The sequence below is a fragment of the Anolis sagrei genome, chromosome 10 (genome assembly GCF_037176765.1).
Source record: "Anolis sagrei isolate rAnoSag1 chromosome 10, rAnoSag1.mat, whole genome shotgun sequence".
NCBI classification, from domain to species: domain Eukaryota; kingdom Metazoa; phylum Chordata; class Lepidosauria; order Squamata; family Dactyloidae; genus Anolis; species Anolis sagrei.
The window spans coordinates 21,202,430-21,227,681 of record NC_090030.1 but is presented as its reverse complement, the minus strand read 5'-3'; the positions used below and the strand labels follow the sequence as shown (position 1 = coordinate 21,227,681).

Here is a 25,252-nt window from a genome sequence, read left to right as displayed (position 1 = left end):
TCGGCTGTTACACTGATAAACCATGTCTTTGAACTGCCAGGGACAAAGTCATGCGACTGCACAAAAAACATATACTTCGATAGCAGAGTTTCAAAATGTTTCGCAGTTACTCTCCCTTGAAACCTCTTAGTTTAAAACAGGGGTCCTCAAACTAAGGCCCGAGGGCCGGATACAGCCCTCCAAGGTCATTTACCCGGCCCTCACTCAGGTTCAACCTAGGTATGAAACGACTTGAATGCACACAACAATCCTCGGTGATTCCGGCCATGAAAGCCTTCGACAACGAATCTGGAAAAGCTCACTGGACCAATGTCTTGGTTCACTGGTCTGGGGCCATTTCTGATGCTCTCCAAACCCAACAATATATATTCAAAAGGAGAAGCTTCTATTCCAATTTTGACTGAGGAGTTGGATTTCGGAGTCTTTGAGATCATAGAATCAAAGAGTTGGAAGAGACCTCATGGGCCATCCAGTCCAACCCCCTGCCAAGAAGCAGGAATATTGCATTCAAATCACCCCTGACAGATGGCCATCCAGCCTCTGTTTAAAAGCTTCCAAAGAAGGAGCCTCCACCACACTCCGGGGCAGAGAGTTCCACTGCTGAACGGCTCTCACAGTCAGGAAGTTCTTCCTCGTGTTCAGATGAAATCTCTGAATGATTGCTTCTGTCCTCAGAGTGTGCCGTGACTGTTGTCTTGGAGCAGTTTAGTGACTCCAGATAAGAGCCAGACTGGATGGCCCTTTCCTGAAGGCACCTGGGCCTTCTCCAAACAAGGAGGAAGGAGGTCAGGGGGCTGTGGGATGATCGACTGCTCAACTGCTCAAAGGTCACTGTTCTGCTTGCAAACCTGGTCAGGAGAGGCTCGCACCACAGAGCTGCCAGAGGCTGGAACCCTGCTTTGCGGTATGTACACTTCAGCGTAGGCTTAAAGGGAGGAATAGGTGGGACAGGCAGGTTTCTACTGTGGATGGATAGGAGAGAGAGTAAAGATTTCCTGTGCATTTTAAGTGTGTGTGATTTGAGTCTGGTCCTGGGAGATCATTATTAGGGGTGAAAGCACCAAAAACAAAAAAATGGGTCAGTGGAAGAGTCCAAGGGGGCCACCTCAAGGACTTGGATCCAATCATAATAATAGAGTTGGAAGAGACTGCACGGGGCATCCAGTCCAACCCCCTGCCATGCAGGAAAAGCACAGTCAAAGCACCCCTGACAGTTGTCCATCCAGCCTCTGTTTAAAAGACTTCAAGAAAGAAGCCTCCACTACATTTTGAGGCAGAACACCTCTTTCCTTCAGGAATTTCTTCCTAATATCCAGGTGGAATGTGTTTCCCTGCAGTTTATATCCATGGCTCCATTGTGTCCTAGTCTCTGGAACAGCAGAAGGCAAGCTTGGCCCTTTTCTCCTCAATTTATTTATTTATCGTGTCATCAGCAACCATTGTATTACAATTCTAACAGAGCAAAACAAACACACAGATTAAAAAGAAAAAAAAACACAGAGATTTTGCAAATTTGGTAGTTGGTTAAATGTCCTTTGACCAGTATCTGGCCACTTGGAGTGCTTCTGGTGTTGCCGCAAGAAGGTCCTCCATTGTGCATGTGGCAGGGCTCAGGTTGCATCGCAGCAGGTGGTCAGTGGTTTGTTCTTCTCCGCACTCGCATGCCGAGGATTCCACCCTGTAGCCCCATTTCTGAAGGTTGGCTCTGCATCTCATGGTGCCAGAGCGCAGTCTGTTCAGCGCCTTCCAAGTCACCCAGTCTTCTGTGTGCCCAGGGGGGAGTCTCTCATCTGGTATCACCCATGAATTGATGTGCTGGGTTTGAGCCTGCCACTTTTGGACTCTTGCTTGCTGAGGTGTTCCAGCGAGTGTCTCTGTAGATCTAAGAAAACTGTCTTGATTTAAGTCGTTGACGTGCTGGCTGATAACCAAACAGGGGATGAGCTGGAGATGTCTCTGCCTTGGTCCTTTCACTATTGGCTGCTACTTCCCGGCGGATGTCAGGTGGTCCAATACCGGCTAAGCAGTGTAATTTCTCCAGTGGTGTGGGGCGCAGACACCCTGTGATAATGCGGCATGTCTCATTAAGAGCCACATCCACTGTTTTAGTGTGGTGAGATGTGTTCCACACTGGGCATGCATACTCAGCAGCAGAGTAGCACAGCGCAAGGGCAGATGTCTTCACTGTGTCTGGTTGTGAGGCATCATTTCCAGTGTTGAAGCATGGCTCTCATCATCTTCTCTCAGCCTTCCCTTAGGAGACCCCAGTGGTGCAGTGGGTTAAACCCTTGTGCAGCAGAACTGCTGACCAAGTCAGTGATTCGAATATAGGGGGAACAGATTGAGCTTCCTCTGTATTGTCGAAGGCTTTCATGGCTAGAATGACTAGGTTCTTGTGGGTTTTTTTGGGCTATATGGCCATGTTCTAGAGGCATTTTCTCCTGACGTTTCGCCTGCATCTATGGCAAGGATCCTCAGAGCATCTATGGCAAGCAACCCAACAGACCTCACTACCTCTGAGGATGCTTGCCATAGATGCAGGCAAAACGTCAGGAGAAAATGCCTCTAGAACATGGCCATATAGCCCGAAAAAACCCACAAGAACCTTGAGCTTCCTCTGCCAGCTCCAGCTCCCCATGCAGGGACATGAGAGAAGCCTCCCACAAGGATGGGAAAAAAATCAAACATGCAGGCATCCCTTGTGCAACGTCCTAGCAGATGGCCAGTTCCCTCACACTAGAAGTGACTTGCATTTTCTCAAGTAGCTCCTGACACGAAAGTCTTCCCTTCTCCAAGCTTTTTTTTTTTTTTTTGTCATGTCAGGAGCGACTTGAGAAACTGCAAGTAACTTCTGGTGTGAGAGAATTGGCCGTCTTCAAGGATGTTGCCCAGGGGACGCCCGGATGTTTTGATGTTTTATCATCCTTGTGGAAGGCTTCTCTCATGTCCCTGCATGGGCAGCTGGTGCTGACAGAGGGAGCTCAACCTGCTTCCCCCAGATTCGAACCAAGTTAAACACAGTTCCTCAGAGGGATTCATGGCTTCCAGATCTTTGGCTATTTTGGACTTCCATCTTCTCCATCTCCTCCTAGAATCACTTTGTCCAGAACTGGACACAGTTGTATTCCAGGTGAGCTCTGATCACATTGAGAGTATGACTTCCCTTGATCGGGACCTGCACAAAACCAGCAACACCCTTTGAGAGAGGAGGACGTTGAATTGTTCATTCACTCCACTGCAATGTGGTCATTCCCCTCCCCTTTCATCACGAGGTCGCAGGGCAGCAAACAGATAACCATTTAAACTACTCCCGGCTAAAACCAGTCAATAATTTAAAGAAGATAAAATCTAAGGTAACGCAAGCCAAAAAAGAGCTCAAAAGGAGTTAAAGACATGTTTGTGCTGAGGCCCTAAAGGATTTTGCAAACAGATGCATCTTAAGTCAATGCTAAACAGAAACCCACGGTTGGGGCTTTCTGGCTCATGGCGGCCTCTCGGCAAACCCATGGCAGACCTTTCTTGGAATTATCTGCTCCAAAGAGGCCTCCCATTGCCTTCGTCCGAGGTTGAGAATGTGTGACTTGATTTTCTACGGAAAACAGTCATAGTCCAACGTCGGTAGTATTTTACTCGTTTATGAGAGGTGTTCATTAAAGATTTCCCCTGACCCACTTCCTGTGGACTGAGAGCAATGAAACTTTGCACAGTTCTGAGTCCTCTCCATTGGTGCCACCGAGGGACACACACTTCCCCCATCTTGTTAAGCAACTGTCAACACCTCGCTTGTAGAAGTCGACAGGTTGCTCCAAAAGCCATGTTGTGACTTTGGAAATCAGAGTCTCATCACCTGAAAAATGCTTTCCCTTCAAAAAATAATTTCATTGTTGGAAAGAGGTGGAAGTCCAATGGTGCAAGATTGGGTGAATAAGGGATGCGATAGAATTTCAAAGCCTCAAGTCCAATGGCGCGAAGAAGGAGGATGCGGTAGAATTTCAAAGCCACAGGAGCATGCGTCTTCCATGTGGGCAACAGGTGAGTTGTGAACTGGTGCATTGTCTTGCAGAAGGTGGTGACCTTTGGTGAGCATGCCACATTGTCTCTTGGTTTTGATGGACTCCCGCAATGTCTACAGCAGTGAAGCATAGTCTGGCCTAGTGATCATGGCAACTTGTGCTAGGAAATCAATCAATACTACTCAGTGCTGGTCCCAAAATACTGTGAGCATGACCTTGCCTGCCAAGAGTTGGGCATGTGCCTTCTTTAGAGGCAGGGAGTCATGATGCTTCTATTGCATCAATTGGACTTTAGTCTCAGGATCAGAGTGATGGACCTAGCTTCCATCCTGCGTGATCAGTCTGTTGAAAAAGTCCTGATTTCCATGACACATTGCCAAGAGAGCCTGAGAGCATTCAACTCGTCCTTGCTTCTGGAAAGGTGTGAGCAGCCAGAGGACCCAATGAGAGGATACCTTATGCATGGGAAGATGGTTTTGGATGATTTTCCCCCCACAAACCCCACACCAATCTTGACATTTTGGGCTCGGTGGTGAATGGTTATGCGGCGATGTTCCAAAATGGCATCCTCCACTTGCTTCCTCTTCATTCTGGAAAGAAGTGACAAGTGGAGTGCCGCAGGGTTCCGTCCTGGGCCCGATTCTGTTCAACATCTTTATTAATGACTTCGATGAAGGGTTAGAAGGCAGGATCATCAAGTTTGCAGATGACACCAAATTGGGAGGGAGAGCCAAGACTCCAGAGGACAGGACAGGATTCAAAACCATCTTGACAGATTAGAGAGATGATTGGCCAAAACTAACAAAATGAAGTTCAGCAGGGACAAATGCAAGATACTCCACTTTGGCAGGAAAAACAGAATGCAAAGATAAAGAATGGGGGACGATGCCTGGCTCAATAGCAGTATGTGTGAAAAAGATCTTGGAGTCCTCGTGGACAGCAAGTTAAAAATGTCATGTGGTGGCAAAAAAAGTCAATGGGATTTTGGCCTGCATCAATAGGAGCATAGATCCAGGGAAGTCATGCTATCCATGCTCTATTTCGCCTTGGATAGACCACGCTTGGAATATTGTGTCCAATTCTGGGCACCACATTTGAAGAGAGATATTGACAAGCTGGAATGTGTCCAGAGGAGGGCAACTAAAATGATCAAGGGTCTGGAGAACAAGCCCTATGAAGAGCAGCTTAAAGGCTGAGAGGAGATATGAAAGCAATGTATAAATATGTGAGAGGAAGTCACAGGGATGAGGGAGCAAGCTTGTTTTCTGCTGCCCTGGAGACTAGGACACGGAACAATGGCTTCAAACTACAAGAAAGGAGATTCCATTTGAATATTAGGAAGAACTTCCTGATTGTGAGAGCTGTTCAGCAGTGGAACTCTCTGCCCCGGAGTGTGGTGGACGCTCCTTCTTTGGAGGCTTTTAAACAGAGGCTGGATGGCCATCTGTCGGGAGTGCTTTGAATGCAATATTCCTGCTTCTTGGCAGGGGGTTGGACTGGATGGCCCATGAGGTCTCTTCCAACTCTAGGATTCTATGATTCTATGACGGTGTGTTCATCAATAGCAAAGTGGGGTCACCCTGGAATTGGAGCTTTTTGCACCAAAGTCCGACCACATTTGAATGGACGCCAGGTCTTGACTACTTCATATGATGGGGAATCCTCACTGTAAACCTCTTTCACCTCATCTAACATCTTGTTTGGATTGCAGTAAAGGAACTCGAGGACTGCTCGAGTCCATTCTCAAACCTCACACAACTTCAGCACATGTAACATCAAGACTGTTATCAGTTCTGGGTTGTAAATTGGCACGTAACCTATTGAGACTTATATCATCACACATGTGCAGTTTCAGCATCCTGTGATAAGTAGAACACGTCAGGGGAAATGTTTAATGAACACCCCTCGTATGTCCTTCTCTTTGTGGGACTCAAGGCAACATGCTGAAAATGAGACAGATTAAAGCTATGCAAACTCAGCGATTTCTTTCATATTGCAATGTTATAACTGTTTGATGCCCTGTTCAATTGCTGCATCTCTGTCTTGGGGATCCTGGGAGATGCAGTTCGGTGAGGCATTAAGCCCTCCCTGGCAATAAATCTTGCACGACTCATTAAACCACAAATTCCAGGATTCCATCGCCTGCTCAAATGGGGCCAAAGTGCCACAATTGTGTGCCATAAAAAGCCGTCTGGAGGCTTCTGGGTGGCAATCCCACAGTGTGACCACGCGGCAAACAGACGTAAATATTGATCGGAAGGCTGCCAAGGCAAAGGGGCAGCTGAGGTGACTTGAGAGCGGAAGTTGTCGGAGGAGGAGCCAAGTGCCAGAGTCCAAATGCCATAGTTGTGGGTCAAGGGCCCAGTTTTCTGCCCACCAGAGATGCCCGAGAGACCAACAATCCAGAGCCATGTACGTTGTTTTGAAGGAGCAATAGATTTTCAAGTTTAAAGGTCCAGAACTGAATGTAATTGAAATCCAAACAATTAAAAACAAACAAAACAAAATCTATATAAATAAAAATGTAATGTTAGTTCGTGCTACCATCAGAACTCAAAAACCACTGGGGGAATTGACACCAAATTTGGACACAAGACACCTAACAGTCCAATTTATGTCCTCCACTAAAAAAATTGATTTTGTCGTTTGGGAATTGTCGTTGCTGGGATTTATAGTTTACCTACAATCAAAGAGCATTCTGAACTCCACCAATGATGGAACTGGGCCAACTTAGCACACATGACCAACAGAAAAAACTGGAAGGGTTTGGTGGACATTGACCTTGAGTTTGGGAATTATAGTTCACCCACATCCAGAGAGCACTGTGGACTCAAACAATGATGGATCTGGAACAAACTTGGCACGAATATTCCATATGCCCAAATATGAACACAGATGGAGTTTAAGGGAAATAGACCTTCACATTTGGGAGTTGTAGTGGCTGGGATTTATAGTTCACCTACAATCAAAGAGCATTCTGAACTCCATCAATGATGGAATTCAACCAAACATGGCATACAGGACTTCCATGACCAACAGAACACACTGGAAGAGTTTGGTGGGCATTGACCTTGAGTTCGGGAGTTGTAGTTCACCAACATCCAGAGAGCACTGTGGACTCAAACAATGATGGATCTGGACCAAACTTGACACAAAAATTCCATATGCCTAAATATGAACACAGATGGAGTTTGGAGGAAATAGACCTTGACATTTGGGATTTGTAGTTACTGGGATTTATCGTTCACTACAATTAAAGAGCATTCTGAAACCCACAAACGACAGAAATGGGGCAGCCTTCCCACACAGAAACCCCATGACCAACAGAAAATACTTAAGGCCATCCAGTCCAACTCTCTTCACTTGGGCAAGAAAACGTAATCAAAGTCCTCCTGAAAAAGAGATATAGATAGATGAATGGATGGACAGATATGATTCACACACGCAGAGATATAGTATCATAGATTTGAAAGAGACCCTAAAGAAGGACTATGATATGTTGCATATTCCAGAGTAGGCAAACCAGACACTCTCCACATCAACACTGACAAAGAAACAACAAGAAATACTGTTTACTCACAAGCATAAAGGAATTACATATATTAGAAACCAACACTTTCTCATTACTTTATTTTCCAAATCACCAGACTGGGCCACAGCAACGCGTGGCAGGGGACAGCTAGTAAAATAATATTTTCCCCCAATACTCCTTATAATTTCAGCCTCAACCCATCCCTGTTGTCTTTTAATGTTGTGAGCCACATTGTGTCAAGTGATGAAAGTGGGATAATAATAATAACCTTCTAGCGGCACTTTGCTTTTAAGTTTTGCTCTCCCAAACTGGGAGAAAGGTGAGAGCTAAACGGAAAAAGCCAATTATTTATCCTCCGTAGTGGAAATACCTGCTTTGGGGCCTGATCCCTCCCTTCCTGGTCATTTGTTTCTCTGCCAAGATGCCGACCGAACCCCCTCAAGTCCATCCAGTGGTGCAAATGCTGATTGACCTCACAGCCGGGGCAGCAGGTAAGAGGAGCAAAAGGCTCAAGTGGGTTCATTTGGGAGACATAGAGCTCCGTGGCCTCTGCCATTTTGTAGATGGAAACTGGGACACATTTGACAGAAAAGTTATGACTGCATTTACTTGGAGAGGAAGAAGATTGAGCACTTAATTGAGCAGATTCTAACAAGAGAGCAGAATGGAGCGTGAGTCCTGGCACCATGACAAGCAACTAAGTAAACACGTAGTCTCTTTGCAAGATGCAGAAACAAACTGCTGAAACTTTGAAAATGGTAGCAAGTTAACATGCTTCCCAATAGGCACACACTGGGGTGTTGTGTGGTTTCTGGGCTGTATGGCCATGTTCTAGCAGCATTTTCTCCTGACGTTTATTTATTTATTTGCTGTATTTGTATACCGCCTTTCTCAGCCTTTCAGCGACTCAAGGCGGTTTACAGGCAACAAGTAATATACATAATATCAAAATGCACATAAAAACATTAAATACAATATAAACCCACAACATAAATAATAAGCAACAGCCAGGAGACAGGTGTTTGTAAAGTCTCTTCCTCAGTCCCCTTCCTCCTCTTAGTTGGCTTGGGAGGGGGAGAGTAGCAGCAGGATTTCCTCTTTCTCCTCCTGAGGTGGCAGGCAGATGTAGTAAGCAACAGCCAGGAGACCGGTGTTTTTACATTCTCTTCCTCAGTCCCCTTTCTCCTCTTAGCTGGCTTGGGGGAGCGGGGGGTAGCAGCAGGATTTCCTCCTTATCCTCCTGAGGTGGCAGGCAGATGTAGTAACCAACAGCCAGGAGACAGGTGTTTTTAAAGTCTCTTCCTCAGTCCCCTTCCTCCTCTTAGCTGGCTTGGGAGGGGGAGAGTAGCAACAGGATTTCCTCCTTCTCCTTCTGAGGTGGCAGGCAGATGTAGTAAGCAATAGCTAGGAGACAGGTGTTTTTAAAGACACTTCCTCAGTCCCCTTTGTCCTCTTAGCTGGCTTGGGCGAGGGAGTAGCAGCAGGATTTCCTCCTTCTCCTTCTGAAGTGGCAGGCAGATGTAGTAAGCAACAGCTAGGAGACAGGTGTTTTTAAAATCCCTTCCTCGGTCCCCTTCCTCATCTTAGCTGGCTTGGGGAGGGGGGGGGGAGTAGCAACAGGATTTCCTCCTTCTCCTCCTGAGATGGCAGCCAGATGTGGTAAGCAACAGCCACGAGACAGGTGTTTTTAAAGTCTCTTCCTCAGTCCTCTTCCTCCTTTTAGCTGGCTTGGGAGGGGGAGAGTAGCAGAAGGATTTCCTCCTTCTCTTCCTGAGGTGGCAGGCAGATTGGAATGGATCTGTATCTGGCATCTTCAGAGGATCTGATGGTGGTAAAGCAAGTGGAGTATATATACTTGTGGAATGTCCAAGGAAGGAGAGAGAACCATTGTCTGTTAACCAAGTGCCATCTTGATTGGTAAGTGTTGAATGGGATCCACGCATTAGCATACGAGTAACCACAAAGGTAGCATAGCCAATATGTGAGGGCATCTGCATAGAATTCTAAAAGGATCAAAGCCAGGCTACATCTATGCAAATATCCCTGTTGGAGGGTGCATGGATCAGAACCCTTTGCTTCTTGCAGGTGGTGTGGCCTGCGTGGTGAGCGGCCAGCCCTTCGACACCATCAAGGTGAAGATGCAGACCTTCCCGGCCCTATACCGGGGCTTCTTCGACTGTTCGGTCCAGACGTACCGCCAGGAGGGCATGCAAGGCCTCTACCAGGGCACCACCCCAGCTCTGCTGGCCAACGTGGCTGAGAACGCGGTGCTCTTTGCCTGCTACGGCTTCTGCCAGGAGGCGGTCCGCAGGCTCTTCGGGCTCGGCAGCGTCCTGCAGCTCAGGTAACCCTAACCCTATCCCTGGGTCGCTTTCTCCTTTGCTTCTGGCAGAAGAGGGAGACAGTCTAACATACAGGTATCTATAAATACAATGTAAATACACAAATGTCCTGTTGCTATAAACTTCAGCAAAAGTACCGGTTAGAATAATGATGAAAATACCAAGCTAACTCGTATACTACACAAGCGTGGGAAACAAACACATTGGAACTATTTACAACAGTGTAACAAACGTAATATTAATGTTTTCCAAAATAAGTAAGTATATTATTGTGTTAAATTGTTTATATTAGGATTAATATGTATTATATTATAACTGGGTGCTGGTTAGCATATCTATTATTTTGTCCTCTCTACATTTAGTTTATAAAGCCTCAGAAGATATTATTTCAAACGAATGAAGAAACCTTGAAAGAAACCTAAAGAAAGGATGCTCCTCCTGAAACAAGGACTATAAACACCTGGGAACCCTTGTTGTATTCCCAATACTTTTTATCACATCTTGAATTCAGATGGGACCATATTGAATATGTTAAAGTGTGTCCACACAACATTTGGAAACTCCAACTAATTATTTTGGTGCTGCACTCTGCTGCTCTGGCCAGAGTGAAGAGAGAGGGGGCCAGAAGAAGTTTCACCATGTCTCCTGTCCTATGCTAATAATATAATATAATATAATATAATATAATATAATATAATATAATATAATATAATAATATATTGTATATACATATAATATTTATAATATTATAATGTAATGCAATATAATACTAATACTTTATAATAGGTATAGTACAATATAGCAATATTTAAAATTGATATTGTACTATGCTAATAATATAATATATTGTATGTATATATACCTTGTAAGCTGCTCTGAGTCCCTTTCGGGGTGAGAACAGCGGCATATAAATGTCATAAATAAATAAATAAAAATAATACTAATAATATGACATAATTATATATTTATATTACATGTAATATTACTGATAATATTACAATATAATGGTATAGTACAATATAGTAATATTTGCTTACTTCTTGGGAGGAGAGCAATGTCCAGTCTCGATAAAATAGTAAAGAGTAGAGACATCACACTGGCAACAAAGATCCGCCTAGTCAAAGCCATGGTATTCCCTGTAGTCACCTACGGATGTGAGAGCTGAACCTTAGGGAAGGCTGAGCGAAGGAAGAGCGATGCTTTTGAGCTGTGGTGTTGGAGGAAAGTTCTGAGAGTGCCTTGGACTGCGAGAAGATCCAACCAGTCCATCCTCCAGGAAATAAAGCCCGACTGCTCACTGGAGGGAAGGATACTAGAGACAAAGTTGAAGTACTTTGGCCACATCATGAGGAGACAGCAAAGCTTAGAGAAGACAATTATGCTGGGGAAAGTAGAAAGCAAAAAGAAGAGGGGCCGACCAAGGGCAAGATGGATGGATGGCATCTTTGAAGTGACTGGACTAACCTTGAAGGAGCTGGGGGTGGTGACGGCCGACAGGGAGCTCTTGCGTGGGCTGGTCCATGAGGTCACGAAGAGTCGGAGACGAATGAACAACAACAATAATATTTACTACTGATATAGTACTATGCTAATAACATAATATATTGTATGCATATATATATTGTAAGCTGCTCCGAGTCCCCTTCGGGGTGAGAAAGGTGGCATATAAATGTCGTAAATACATAAATAAATAAATAAACTGCACTAAGCCTGACCCTCTTCCTCCTGGATCACAGTGACCTGCACAGCGCCATCGCCGGCTCCTTCTCCTCGGTCTTCTCTTCCATGGTCCTCTGCCCCACAGAGCTGGTCAAGTGCCGGATGCAGGCCCTCCATGAGATGAAGGCCGCCGGGCACACCGCCCTCTCCAGCCGCAGGTAGATCCACAGGAACCGGCAAATGTTAATGTCCTTACATTTGTCCAGGGAGCAGGGATGGAAACATTATGTGACACAATATTTGTTCCTGGGTTATAAATGTCATTGCTTAATTGGTACTGTCATAAAAACATGGAAAATGTTTATTTAACTGCAAAAACGTCTTTGAGGGAGGGACACCCTGCAGCACATTTTGCTATAGTTTTTCAATTAATATGTCATCAACTCTCAACCAGTTCAACAGTTTGTGGCAACCACAAGAATTAAGATTGTGGAGAAGAATAATGTTGCAACTCAGAGTAGATTTCGCCTTACTCCCAAACACCACCACAACAGAGCTGGAGATGTTGTAGTTTATTGAGGAAAAACAAAGTCAAAACATAGAGTAAGCAATGCAAAGTTCCAAAGACAAAGGTTGAATGCAAAAACATACTTCCCAAGATCCATAGGCAAAAACATGAAGCATAGTCTTTAGGCAATGATCAAACCTGAGTCCATGGTAAAACAGTGAAACACAAGACCCAAAAATCCAAGATTCAAGAAGCCAAAAGTGTGCTGCTTATAGCCAAGGTTAATCCATAGAAGCATGCATGGAAAAGCCATGTTGAACTGACAATTTCCCTTTGTCAACCAGAAACCTAAATACCCTTTGCTAACATGAAGGCATTGCAATGACCTTTGGCTGACTTGGCTTCTTTCTTACTAGCTAAGCACGAACTCCTCCTGACCCTCCAATCTAAGTGTTCTTGCCTGCTCATTAACTCACTATCTTCAATATTCTCTTTATCAGTTTGGTCCAGCTGGACCAAATCACCGTGGGAAGGCTGAGCAGGCGAAGACAACTCCACCTGGCCTTTATCTAGCTCACTGGCATTCTTTCCCTTGAGAACTAACTTGTTGTCTCTCCTGCTGCACTGTCTGAGACAGGCACAGAAACAGGCCCAGAAATCTGTATCCCATCATCCTCTTCATCAGGGAACAATTCTGGCTCACAAGACCCACAGGGTTCAGTTTCAGACTCAGAATCAAACTGAGCCACAACTTTCACAAATTTACTTTCAAAGTAAATACTGCACAAATGAACAGAAAATAACTTCAAATCTTTACACTGAGCTTCACCTTGAGTCTGAAAGGCATTGAAAGACACACAACAACAACAACAACAATCCTAATTAACATGGCCCTCTCATCACCCAAAAGCATATCCACACTTCCAATTGAAATACGGCTTAGTTTATATTGGTTAATATTGTTTTTCTTTTTAATCTACAAATAAGGGATGTACAGTTTGCAGAGGAATTGTGAGGGATTCCTCATCTTCAGAGGAGGAAAGGGAGCAGGGAAGTTCTCAGGAATTGGAAGGAGAAGAAGAATCAGAAAATGAGAGTTTGAAATTGCCCACATTTCTAGAGAGACGAAAAGAGACAGAACACAGACGGCGATCAGCTAGGATAGCTGCTAAAAACGCTGAGGTAATTGGGAGACACCCTAGAACCTCCTGCGTGGGGAATTCAGGGCTATAAATCAGAAGTAGAAGCAGTCAGCCTTTGCTGGTAACAATGACCCTAATACTGCTGTTTTCACTCCAACTGAATCTGTTTTCTGTCTGCTGCTAAGGACTTAGTTCATCGGCTGTTGTCTGATGGAAGACGGGTGTTTCTTTTGGGACTTTATAAGAGACTTCAATTTGTGTCTGGATTAAGACTTCCTTGCTTTCTTTTGATCTTTTCAATTGCATTTGCTTATCCTTTGTGTTTGCTGAAGTAAAGCATTTTTCTTTTACTTTCAATATTGTCTAAAGCAGTATTTCTCAACCTGTGGGTCCCTAGGTGTTTTGGCCTTCAACTCCCAGAAATCCCAGCCAATTTACCAGCTGTTAGGATTTCTGGGAGTTAAAGGCCAAAACATCTGAGGACCCAAGGGTTGTGAACGACTGGTCTAAAGGGCAATTCAGGACTGAGAGGGGCGGTCAATAAATGCAAATAATAATAATAAATAATTTGTTTCAAACCGCTGAGCTACCGAACTTGCTGACCAAAAGGTTGCTAGTTCAAATCCGGGGAGCAGGATGAGCTCCCTCTGTTAGCCCCAGCTTCTATCAACCTAGCAGTTCAAAAACATGCAAACTTGAATAGATCAATAGGTACTGCTCCAGTTTTGGATGTCCATGCTGCTGCTGTTGTGTGCCGTCAAGCCGTTTCCTGCTTGTGTTGACCGCCCTAAGGCAAACCTATTAAGGAGGTCCCTTGGCAAGATCTATTCAAAGGGGCTTGCCTTTGCCTTTCTTTGAGAAAGTGTGCAATGGACACCTTTTAGGTCCAAATTATAAAGAGTGTGCTTTTTGCTGTTTCACATTACATTGAGCAGCAAATATTTTTTTTTGGTTTCAGGGTTTGGAAAATGGAGGTATGCAATAGATTCAATGATGGGTAATACATGTATTGTATATACTGTATATAGTCGAGTATAAGCCTAGTTTTTCAGCCCTTTTTTAGGCTGAAAAAGTCCCCCTCGGCTTATACTTGAGTCAAAAGTTATTTATTATTTTTTTCTGTTATTATTTTTATTACATTTATAATTTTACTCTATTATTATTATTATTATTATTATTATTATTATTATTATTACATTTATTGTTTTACTCTATTTATTATTGTTATTATATGTATTATTTTATGATATTATTACTGGTATTATTAAATTTCCATTATTATTATAATTATATTATTATTATTACATTTATTATTTTACTCTATTATTATTTTTATTACATTTATTGTTTTACTCTATTTATTATTGTTATTACATGTATTATTTTATGATATTATTACTGGTATTATTAAATTTCCATTATTATTATTATATTATTATTATTATTATTATTATTACTACATTTATTATTTTATCCATTATTATTATTATTATTATTACTACATTTATTGTTTTACTCTATTTATTATTGTTATTATATGTATTATTTTACGATATTATTACTGGTATTATTACATTTCCATTATTATATTATTATTATTATTATTACATTTATTATTTTACTCTCTTTATTATTGTTATTACATGTATTATTTTATGATATTATTACTAGTATTATTACATTTCCATTATTATTATTATTATTATTACATTTATTATGTTATCTATTATTATTATTATTATTACATTTATTGTTTTACTCTATTTATTATTGTTATTATATGTATTATTTTACGATATTATTACTGGTATTATTACATTTCCATTATTATTATTATATTATTATTATTATTACATTTATTGTTTTACTCTCTTTATTATTGTTATTATATGTATTATTTTATGATATTATTACTGGTATTATTACATTTCCATTATTATTATTATTATTATTATATTATTATTATTATTAATATTATTACTTTATTATTTTATTCTCTTTATTATTATTGGAAGGATACGTAAAGACATTTACATTGAAGAAGGTTAGAATAATGGTTTAATCAGAGTTGGGCAGTCTTATCTTAAATTACAGTTTTATGTAAATATTTAATCTACTAATGCCTCAATTAATGTAATTTTATTGGTATCTATTTTTATTTTGAAATTTACTAGTAGCTGCTGCATTTCCCATCCTCAGCTTATACTCAAGTCAATACGTTTTCCCAGTTTTTTGTGATAAAATTAGGTGCCTTGGCTTATATTCGGGTCGGCTTATACTCGAGTATATATGGTAATGCATATTGTTGGGAGGTCTAATTTCTTGACAACCCTTGCAGCTCCACCTGGGCAGTGGTCAAAACCATCCTCCGCTCCGAGGGCCCCCTGGGCTTCTTCCAGGGCCTGACCAGCACTTGGCTGCGGGAGGTGCCCGGCTACTTCTTCTTCTTTGGCGGCTACGAGGTCAGCCGCAGCCTCTTCCTCCAGGCTGGACAGTCCAAGCAGGAGCTGGGTAAGATGCCCTTGCCTTTGGTACCCAATCCTATAGAAGTATGTTCTGTTACTACAGCTTGCAGACAGGTCTATGTGTCCCCCTTTGGACTTGGCTCTCCATTCATGCTCAGTAAGCGATTTTGGACTCAGCTGATGTTTAACTGGTGGGATCAGCGAGTTAAACAGTGGGTCCCAGCCCTAAATGGGGTGCCCTTGGCTCAATGTTGGGGTCCTGGAAAATTTGGCCACAGTGAAAGCTTTCTAAACATCTTACTTTACTTACTTAGGCAATTCCTTGTAGCCTGAGGATGATGATCCTCCAAATGTAGTGTCTTGGTGGTGGGTCTGTAGGTGACTGTGGAGCCCTCTTCTTGATCTGCATGTTTTCCCAGTGTGGACATCCGTTTCCAGGTGGAAGGCGGTCCTGGTCAGGGTTGGCTTGATGCACTGTCCTCTTGACACATTTCTGTCTTTCACCCTCCATTCGTGCCTCTTCAAATTCTGCAGCACTGCTGGTCACAGCTGACCTCCAGTTAGAGCGTTCAAAGGCCAGGACTTCCCAGTTCTCGGTGTTTATGCCACAGTTTTTAAGGTTGGCTTTAAGCCCATCTTTAAATCTATTTTTCTGTCAATCAGCATTACGTTTCCCATTCTTGAATTGGGAGTATAGTAACTGCTATGGAGATGGTGATCAGTAGTATTATAGCTACTATAATACTAGCTATAATATACAAGGGCTGAACTAAAAGTAATGCCTCCACCTTCATAACTCCTCAACAGATGGCAATATTGGTATGCAGCAGGTACTGGCTTGTTCAGTAGACTCTCCTCTACAGTTCCATTTTGGCGGGAAGCCTTAGCACTGAACAATTGCGTTGTTAAAGTACATAGTATGGAACCCTGCGCAGACGGTCGGTCAATGCAACTTAAGCAACATGCAGTCATTGAATTCTTGACAGCAGAAGGTGTCACGTCACCCCAAAGGAGATTCATCAGAGAATGCAAGCTGTTTATGGTGATTGTGTTAATGTGAGTACTGTGCGTTGTTGGGCAAGTAAGTTTAAAGATGCTGACACCTTCTGCTGTCAAGAATTCAATGAATGCACGTTGCTTAAGTCACATTGACTGATCGTCTCTGCAGGGTTCCATACTTCGCACTTTATTATAATTTTATATTGTTATGTTTTCACATGTTTTATGTAATTATGATGTTATTGTTTACCGTCTGCTTTTTCGGGTTGCGTTTTCGGTTTTATGCTGCTGTAATTTGTGTTTGGGCTTGGCCTCATGTAAGCCGCACCGAGTCCCCATTAGAGAGATGGTGGCGGGGTATAAATAAAGATTATTATTATTATTATTATTATTATTATTATTATTATTACTATTTAACAACACAACCGTTCAGTGCTCAGGCTTCCCGCCAAAATGGAACTGTAGAGGAGAGTCTACTGAACAAGCCAGTACCTGCCGCATACCAGTACTGCCATTTGTTGAGTTACGAAGCGTGTACTTTGAAAGTAGTTGTTCTACTCCAGAAACTTCATTTTTGTGGCTGCCACAAACTCGGTCGAATTGGTAGAGACTTGATGAGATATTCATTGAAAAACTAGACCAAAACGTGCTGCAAAAAATGAAGTTTTTGCAGTTTAATAAACTTTCCCCACGTTTTTATGATGGAGCCAATTAGGAAATTGCACTTATAACTCAGGAACAAACATTGTGTTAGATATTGCAATATGATCATTACTCTTTCACGAGGGGATCTCCCTTCCGGGAGGTAGATTTCACTCACTTCCTGTTGTCTCAGCCCTGTTCGTAACTGTGAGTTGTTTGTAAGTCAGATGTTTGGAACTTGAAGGCTGCCTGTAGTTTGACAAGGTGAAAGAGTGTAAACTACAACTCCCAGGATCCATGTCACTAAAGTGGTACCATGTCACTAAAATGGTACCAAGATACACCCATGTTGAGCCATGTCACTAAAGTGGTACCAAGATACACCCCAGGAGCCTGAATGCAAAGCCATGTGTGATGCCTGCATGTGTCATGAGACCTCCTTGGAGATCATTGTGTGCCTTTCTTTGCATCATTGACTAGACTGTGTTCTCCTTGCAGGCGCCCTCCCCGTCACTGTGAGTGGAGGGGTCGGAGGGGCCGCTTTCTGGCTGGCTGTCTACCCCATTGACTCTGTGAAGTCGCGCATCCAGGTGCTGTCCATGGCCGGGCGGCAGGATGGCTTCCTCCTCTCCTTCCTGCACATCCTGCGGACAGAAGGTGAGCCCTCCTTGTCGAAAGACCCCTTCCAAGGCTGCCAATTGCATGTAGAGCTGGCAGGGAGGGCAGAGGCAACTCCCAGCATCCCCTAACCCAGTGTATCTCAACCAGGGGTGGGGGTTGTGTGGAGGTATCAGAGGTGTCGCCAAAGACCATCAGAAAACATATATTTCTGATGGTCTTAGGAACCCCTTTGGCAGAGAAGGTTGAAGATCTCTCCGCCTGTCCTTCTTTTCCTTTTTGGAAACAGAAGACTAATCCTCTCATCAAAATCTCTCCTCCGTTGTGATTGGCTGGCCTCTCAGCCAAGGGGAGACCTGTATCTGAGACTCCAAATGGGGAGGGGAGAGCAGGCATGCTTGGCGCATGGAAGCATGGTGCACATGCATGGGCGAGGGAGAGCGTGCGAGGCTGGAGGGAGGCTCACACCAGCGAGTCCCTTCAAGGCATCGGTGTTCTGTGTGGGAAGTTTGGCCCAATTCTCCCAGTGGTGGGGTTCAGAATGCTCTTTGATTGTAGGTGAACTATAAATCCCAGCAACTCCCAAGTTTGGTCCAGATCTATCATTGTTTGAGTCCACAGTCTTCTCTGGATGTAGGTGAACTACAACTCCAAAACACAAGGTCAATGCCCACCAAACCCAGTATTTTCTGTTCATCATGGTAGTTCTGTGTGCCAAGTTTGGTTCAATTCCATTGCTGGTGGAGTTCAGAATGCTCTTTGATTGTAGGTGAACTATAAATACCAGCAACTACAACTACCAAATGACAAAATCAATCCCCTCCAACCCCCACCAGTATTCAAATTTGGGCATATCACGTATTTGTGCCAGATTTGGTCCAGATCTATCATTGCTTGAGTCCACAGTTTTCTCTGGATGTAGGTGAACTACAACTCCCAAACTCAAGGTCAATGCCCACCAAACCCAGTACTTTCTGTTGGTCGTGGGAGTTCTGTGTACCAAGTTTGGTTCAATTCCATTGCTGGTGGAGTTCAGAATACTCTTTGATTGTAGGTGAACTATAAATCCCAGCAACTACAACTCCCAAATGATAAAATAAATCCCCCACAACCCCCACCAGTATTCAAATTTGGGCATATCACGTATTTGTGTCAGATTTGGTCCAGTGAACGACAATGTCTCCCGCATATCAGATATTTACATTACAATTCATAACAGTATCAAAATTAATTATGAAGTAGCAGCAAAAATAATGTTATGGTTGGGGGTCACCACAACATGAGGAACTGTATTAAGGGGTCGTGGTATTAGGAAGGTTGAGAAACACTGTAAACCAGGTGCATCATGTTGGCTGGAAAATGGTGGCAGATATCATCATGCAAAAGCAATGCTTCCAAGTGATAGTTGTAATAGAGATCATCATCATCTTCTTCCTATTTTATTATAAGTCTTAGGATTTATATTGTTACCTGTAATTGGTTACGGCTTTAAAAAATCATAATGCAAAAGCAATGCTTCTAAGTAATAGTTATAATAAATATCATCATCATCATCCTATTTTATTATAAGACTTAGGATTTATATTGTTACCTATACTTATTCCTGTCTTTCAAAAAAACAATGTCCAGATTCTAGCCAAATAAATTGCAAACTAAATGAGGAACAGAGTTATTTATTGTGTATTAAACGATAATTAGTCCCAGTTACAATTGCATTTCCAATTGCATTTGAACTCACTTTTTCAGTCAGATGGATAGAAAGTTTTGGAAAAGTTAATTTGTTGTTATTAAGTATGGCTATTAATGACTATTACCATAGTTATTTCTGATAACAACAATAATGCCACTTTTGTTTTGACCGTTGCTGCTGCTTTGCTTGGAGTTCCAAACATCAGAATAAAACTGCCATAACAGTGAATTTGCACACTGCAAAATTAAAGCACTTAAATTGCCACAAATCCTGGGATGTGTAGTTTTGTGAAATTCACGACTGGAAAGTGTCTAGCCATTTGAACGACAGCAGTAGAACTCTCTACAGATGCATCTATACTGTAGAATTAATGCAGTTCGATACTACTTTAACTCCCCCCCCCCCCGCCCCGTGTCAGAAGTGATTTGAGAAGCTTCTGGTGTGAGAGAATTGGCTGTCTGCAAGGATGTTGCCCATCCTATGGGAGGCTTCCCTCATATTCCTGCAAGGGAAGCTGAAGCTGACAGACAGGAGCTCACCCCGCTCCCCGGATTTGAACCGCTGACCTTTTTGGTCAGTAGTCCTGCCAGCACAAGGGTTTAACTGCCATTCTGTGGTATCATGGGATTTGTAGTTTGGTGAGACACCAGCCCTCTTGGGCAGAGAGAAGGCTAAAGACCTTGTAAAACTACTGCTCCCATGATTCCATAGCATTGAGCCGTGGTAGTTGAGGGGGCATCAAACTGCATTAATTCTACAGTGTGGATGCACTTGTAGAGAGTTATACTGCTGTCGTTCAAAGGCTATAGCTTCCCAGTGATTGATTTCACAAAACTTAGCATTACAATGTAATTCAGTTTGCTCAGAAAACTGTGTATCCCAAAATTACATAGATGAGAACTATGGCAGTTCAAGTGACTTTGAAACATTTACACCCATGGATTCTGCATCCATTGAGTCAACCTTCCATGGTTAGAAAATATGTCATTTTAACAACAACAACAACAACAACAACAACAAAATGTAACTTGTCTACTTGATTGACTATAATGGGAGCCTTCATGCCACGAATCCAGCTTTTAGTCAGAACTGACCTAATCTGAAGATGCTCTCCATGGTGCCCGACTCACTTTGAAGAGCACCTTTCACAGTTCGGACTAAAATCCATAGATTTTGATATCCAAAGAGGTCCTGGATCTAAAACCCAATGGATAACAAGAGCTGCTATCTATATATATAAATCTGTTAGGTTGGTTCAACCGGACAGCAAAACTCACAAACCCCCCAACGAAACTTAACCAAAATTCCCATGCCCATAACACAACCCACAAGGTACAAACATATCTACTCAAAATGAAAAACAACACAACAACACACTCACAAAACGGCAAAACAACAAAACTCAACCCCCCCCCCAACGAAACTTAACCAAAATTCCCATGCCCTTCTGGCCAACGTTCCCTCTGTGGAAGCCATGCCCACTCCAAGCCCCGCCGTGCCACTTCCCGCACACACGCACACCCTGCCGCACGCACACACACAACCCCACGCTCCATCACTCCCCCCGCTGCCGCACGCACACACGCAACCCCATGCTCCATCACTCCCCCCGCCGTCGCACACAACACATGCAACCCCACGCTCCATCACTCCCCCCGCCGCCGCACCCACACACACAACTCCACTCCCCCTGCTGCCGCACACACACGCAACTCCACACTCCATCACTCCCTCTGCCGCCGCACACACACACACAACCCCACTCCCCCTGCCGCTGCACACACACACGCAACCCCACGCTCCATCACTCCCCCCGCCGCCGCACACACACACGCAACCCCACTCCCCCCGCTGCCTCACACACACACGCAACCCCACGCTCCATCACTCCCCCCGCCGCCGCACACACACATGCAACCCCACGCTCCATCACTCCACCATCGCACACACACACGCAACCCCACGCTCCATCACTCCCCCCGCCGCCGCACACACACACGCAACCCCACTCCCCCCACCGCCGCACACACACACGCAACCCCACGCTCCATCACTCCCCCCACCGCCGCACACACACATGCAACCTTACTTCCCCCGCCGCCGCACACACACACGCAATCCCACGCTCCATCACTCCTCCCGCCGCCACACACACACACACAACCCCACGCTCCATCACTCCCCTGCCCCAATCTTACCTCCTTTTACTTCACGCCACCTCCAAACCCCACCCTGCCCCTTCCCGCCCTGTCAAAATCCAGGAAAGACAGGAAGGAAGGAAAGAAGGAAGAAAGAGAAAGGGAGATAAAGAAAAGGGGGAAGGAAGGAAAGTTAGAGAAAGAAGGAAGAAGAAAAGGAAAGAAAAGGAAAGATGGAAGGAAAGAAAAGAGAGACAGCAGAAGAGAAAGAAAAAGGGGGAAGGAAGGAAAGAGGTAGAGAAGGAAGAAATGAGAGACAGAGGGAGGGAAAGAAAAAGGGGGAAGGAAGGAAGGAGAGAAGGAAAGGAAAAAGGGAATAAAGGAAGGAAAGAGGGAGTGAAGGAAGGGCGAAGATGTGGAGAAAGAGGGAGGAAAGGAAAGAAGGAAAGAGAGAAGGAAGAAAAGAGACCAGAAGAGAAAGAAAAAGGGGGAAGGAAGAAAGGAAGGAAGGAGAGAAGGAAAGAAAAAAGGGAATGAAGGAAGGAAAGAGGGAGTGAAGGAAGGGGGAAGATGTAGAGAAAGAGGGAGGGAAGGAAAGAAGGAAAGAGAGAAGGAAGAAAAGAGAGACAGTAGAAGAGAAAGAAAAAGGGGGAAGGAAGGAAAGAGATAGAGAAGGAAGAGGAGAAGGAAAGATGGGAGGGAAGGAAGGAAGGGAAGAGGGAAAGAAGGAGAGAAAGAGGGAAGGTTGGCCACAGCAACACGTGGCGGGTAAAGGTTGTTATTTCTATTATTATTATGCTGTTATTCCTATGAGACCCTTTTAGGGGGAATGGGAGAGGTGTCTGGTCCCAGAGGCAATGCATTCCATTATTGTTATTGTTATGATGGTGGTGAAATAAAAGGAAATAAAAAGAGAAAGAAGGAAGCAAACAGGGAGGGAAGAAAGGCAAAGGAAGAAAGGGGGAGGGAATGAAGGAAAGAGAGGAGGATGAAACCAAGTAGTGAAAGAAGGAAAGAAAGAAAGAGGTAGAGAAGGAAGAAAGGAGAGAAAGGGGTAAGGAATAGGTAGGTACCTCTCTTTCATAATAGTCCAGATATCTACCTCAACTTTGATAAGTTTTACTATAGGCCACAGCAACGCGTGGCAGGGTACAGCTAGTAACTGTATAATATGATAGCGCCACAATGGGAGACCTTGGAACAGTTGACATTACCTGAGAATTCTTCAATGTGGAAGTAATACTAAATCTCCTTCCTTCCTCATCCTCCTTGTGTTCTTCCTCTTTCAGGTTTCATGCCGCTCTACTGTGGACTGATGCCCACAGTCATCCGGGCCTTGCCCTCCAACGGAGCCCTCTTCCTGGCCTACGAAGTGACCCACAAAAAGCTGACCGGCCTGGCCGAGCGGGCCACTTGAGACCCATGGAAAGGAGGGACTTGGGCCATGATGGAAAGGCCGAAAGAGACTTCCCTTCGAGTGGCTTCAGCGTTGGAGCAAACCTCCTTTGGACTCAATGGCTGAGGGACTTTGGAGGACCGAAAGAGAGCTATGGGCCTTTGGGGGTCCCTTGTGGGTCACTCTTCCTCCACCGATGGAAGCCTCCATGCCATGAATCCAGCTTTTAGTCAGAACTGATCTAATCTGAAGATGCTCTCCATGGTGCCCGACTCACCTTGAAGAGCACCTTTCAAAGGGTTGTTGTAGGTTTTTTCGAGCTATATGGCCATGGTCTAGAGGCATTCTCTCCTGACATTTCGCCTGCATCTATGGCAAGCATCCTCAGAGGTAGTGAGGATGCTTGCCATAGATGTAGATGAAACTTCAGGAGAGAATGCCTCTAGACCATGGCCATATAGCCCGAAAAAACCTACAACAACCCAGTGATTCTGGCCATGAAAGCCTTCGACAATACATTAGCACCTTTCAAAGTTTGGACTAAAATCCAGAACAAGTCTACCATCCTACTACATGGGAGCCTCTGGTTGTCACTCCATCTTGTGTGAGATATTATGAAAGATATCAACACAAGCAAACTACTGAACTTTTTTAAAAAATGCAATCTATCAAATGTCCGCTTTTTTTAGGCATTTGCCTTCATCCCTCAAGGGTTGCTTCATTCTCATTTGTTTTTTGGGTAGTTTTGGGGATATCTCCATTTGTGTGTGATCTTGGAAAACTCAGGAATAAATGGAATTTGCAAAACCCTTCGTATTCATTCTGTCCAGGGTAGGTTTTGAATTAGAGCTCTACCTACTTAGTGTTAACTTCAATCAGAGCTCAACATAGTTGGTCATAGTTAGTGTTGACTTGAATAGCCAAAAGTTGGACTTCTTCTTATTGGTGTTGTTGGTCATCTTCAAACAATCTCCAATTAATGGTGGCCCTTATCATGGGATTTTTTGGGGCTGAGGGAATGTGATTCACCCAAAGTGAGTTCCTATGGCTGAGCAGGGATTCAAACCCAGGGCTTTAAAGTTGTTGGGTGCATCTGCATTGTAGGATGGATGCAGTTTGATGCCATGTCAACTGAGCTATGGCTCAAGTCTGCGGAATCCTGAAAGCTGTGGTTGTCGTACATCAGAGCAGGAACACCTCTGACCATAAACACCACACCAGCTTGGTAAAATCAGAAAGTAGTTTATTGAAGAACACACACACATATATGCTGTCCCCTGCCACGCGTTGCTGTGGCCCACATGGGGGTTCTGTGTGGGAGGTTTGGCCCAATTTTATCGTTGGTAGGGTTCAGAATGCTCTGTGATTGTAGATGAACTATAAATCCCAGCAACTACAACTCCCAAATGTCAAGATTCTATTTCCCCCAAACTCAACCAGTGTTCACATTTGGGCATATTGAGTATTCATGTAGAGTTTGATCCAGATCCATCATTGTTTTAGTCCACAGTGATCTCTGGGTGTAGGTGAACTACAACTCCAAAACCAAAGGCCAATGCCCACCAAACCCTTCCAGTATTTTCTGTCGGTCATGGAAGAACTGTATGCCAAGTTTGGTTCAATTGCATCGTTGGTGAGGTTCAGAATGTTCTTTGATTGTAGGTGAACTATAAATCCCAGCAACTACATCTCCCAAATGACAAAATCAATTTTTTGAGTGAAGGACATACATTGGATTGTTAGTTGTCTTGTGTCCAAATTTGGTGTCAATTTGTCCAGTGGTTTTTGAGTTCTGTGAATAGCACAAACGAACATTACATTTTTATTTATATATATAGGCAAAGCAGTAAAAATAGTAAAGGTTCAATATATAAAATAGTCCATAAGTTTCAAAGGAAAACCAGATCCGTAAGTACATAAAAATTCATGGAACTAGGCACTTAAATCCATAAAACAATACAATAGGAAAATCTCAGACAAATCTTAAGCTCGGCAAAAACTTGGTTCATGAAACTAAGAGCACTTGAAAGCAAGACCGTGATAAAATAGCAACGTTGACCCGACTGAGGCAACTCTCTTCCAGGAATCATTATAAAGCTTTTTCAGAT

The 25,252-nt window shown here is 43.6% G+C and overlaps 1 protein-coding gene across 1 annotated transcript; it reads left to right on the top strand.

Annotated features, from left to right (window-relative positions):
• Positions 1-7,802: 7,802 nt before the first annotated feature.
• Positions 7,803-23,522, top strand: LOC132763135 (mitochondrial ornithine transporter 1-like). The gene is made up of 6 exons (XM_060756524.2): positions 7,803-8,036; positions 9,631-9,889; positions 11,624-11,764; positions 15,535-15,707; positions 17,801-17,959; positions 23,038-23,522. Exons 1-6 carry the CDS (start codon positions 7,967-7,969, stop codon positions 23,163-23,165), a joined length of 930 nt encoding a protein of 309 aa, XP_060612507.2. The 5' UTR covers positions 7,803-7,966; the 3' UTR covers positions 23,166-23,522.
• The last annotated feature ends 1,730 nt before the right edge of the window (positions 23,523-25,252 follow it).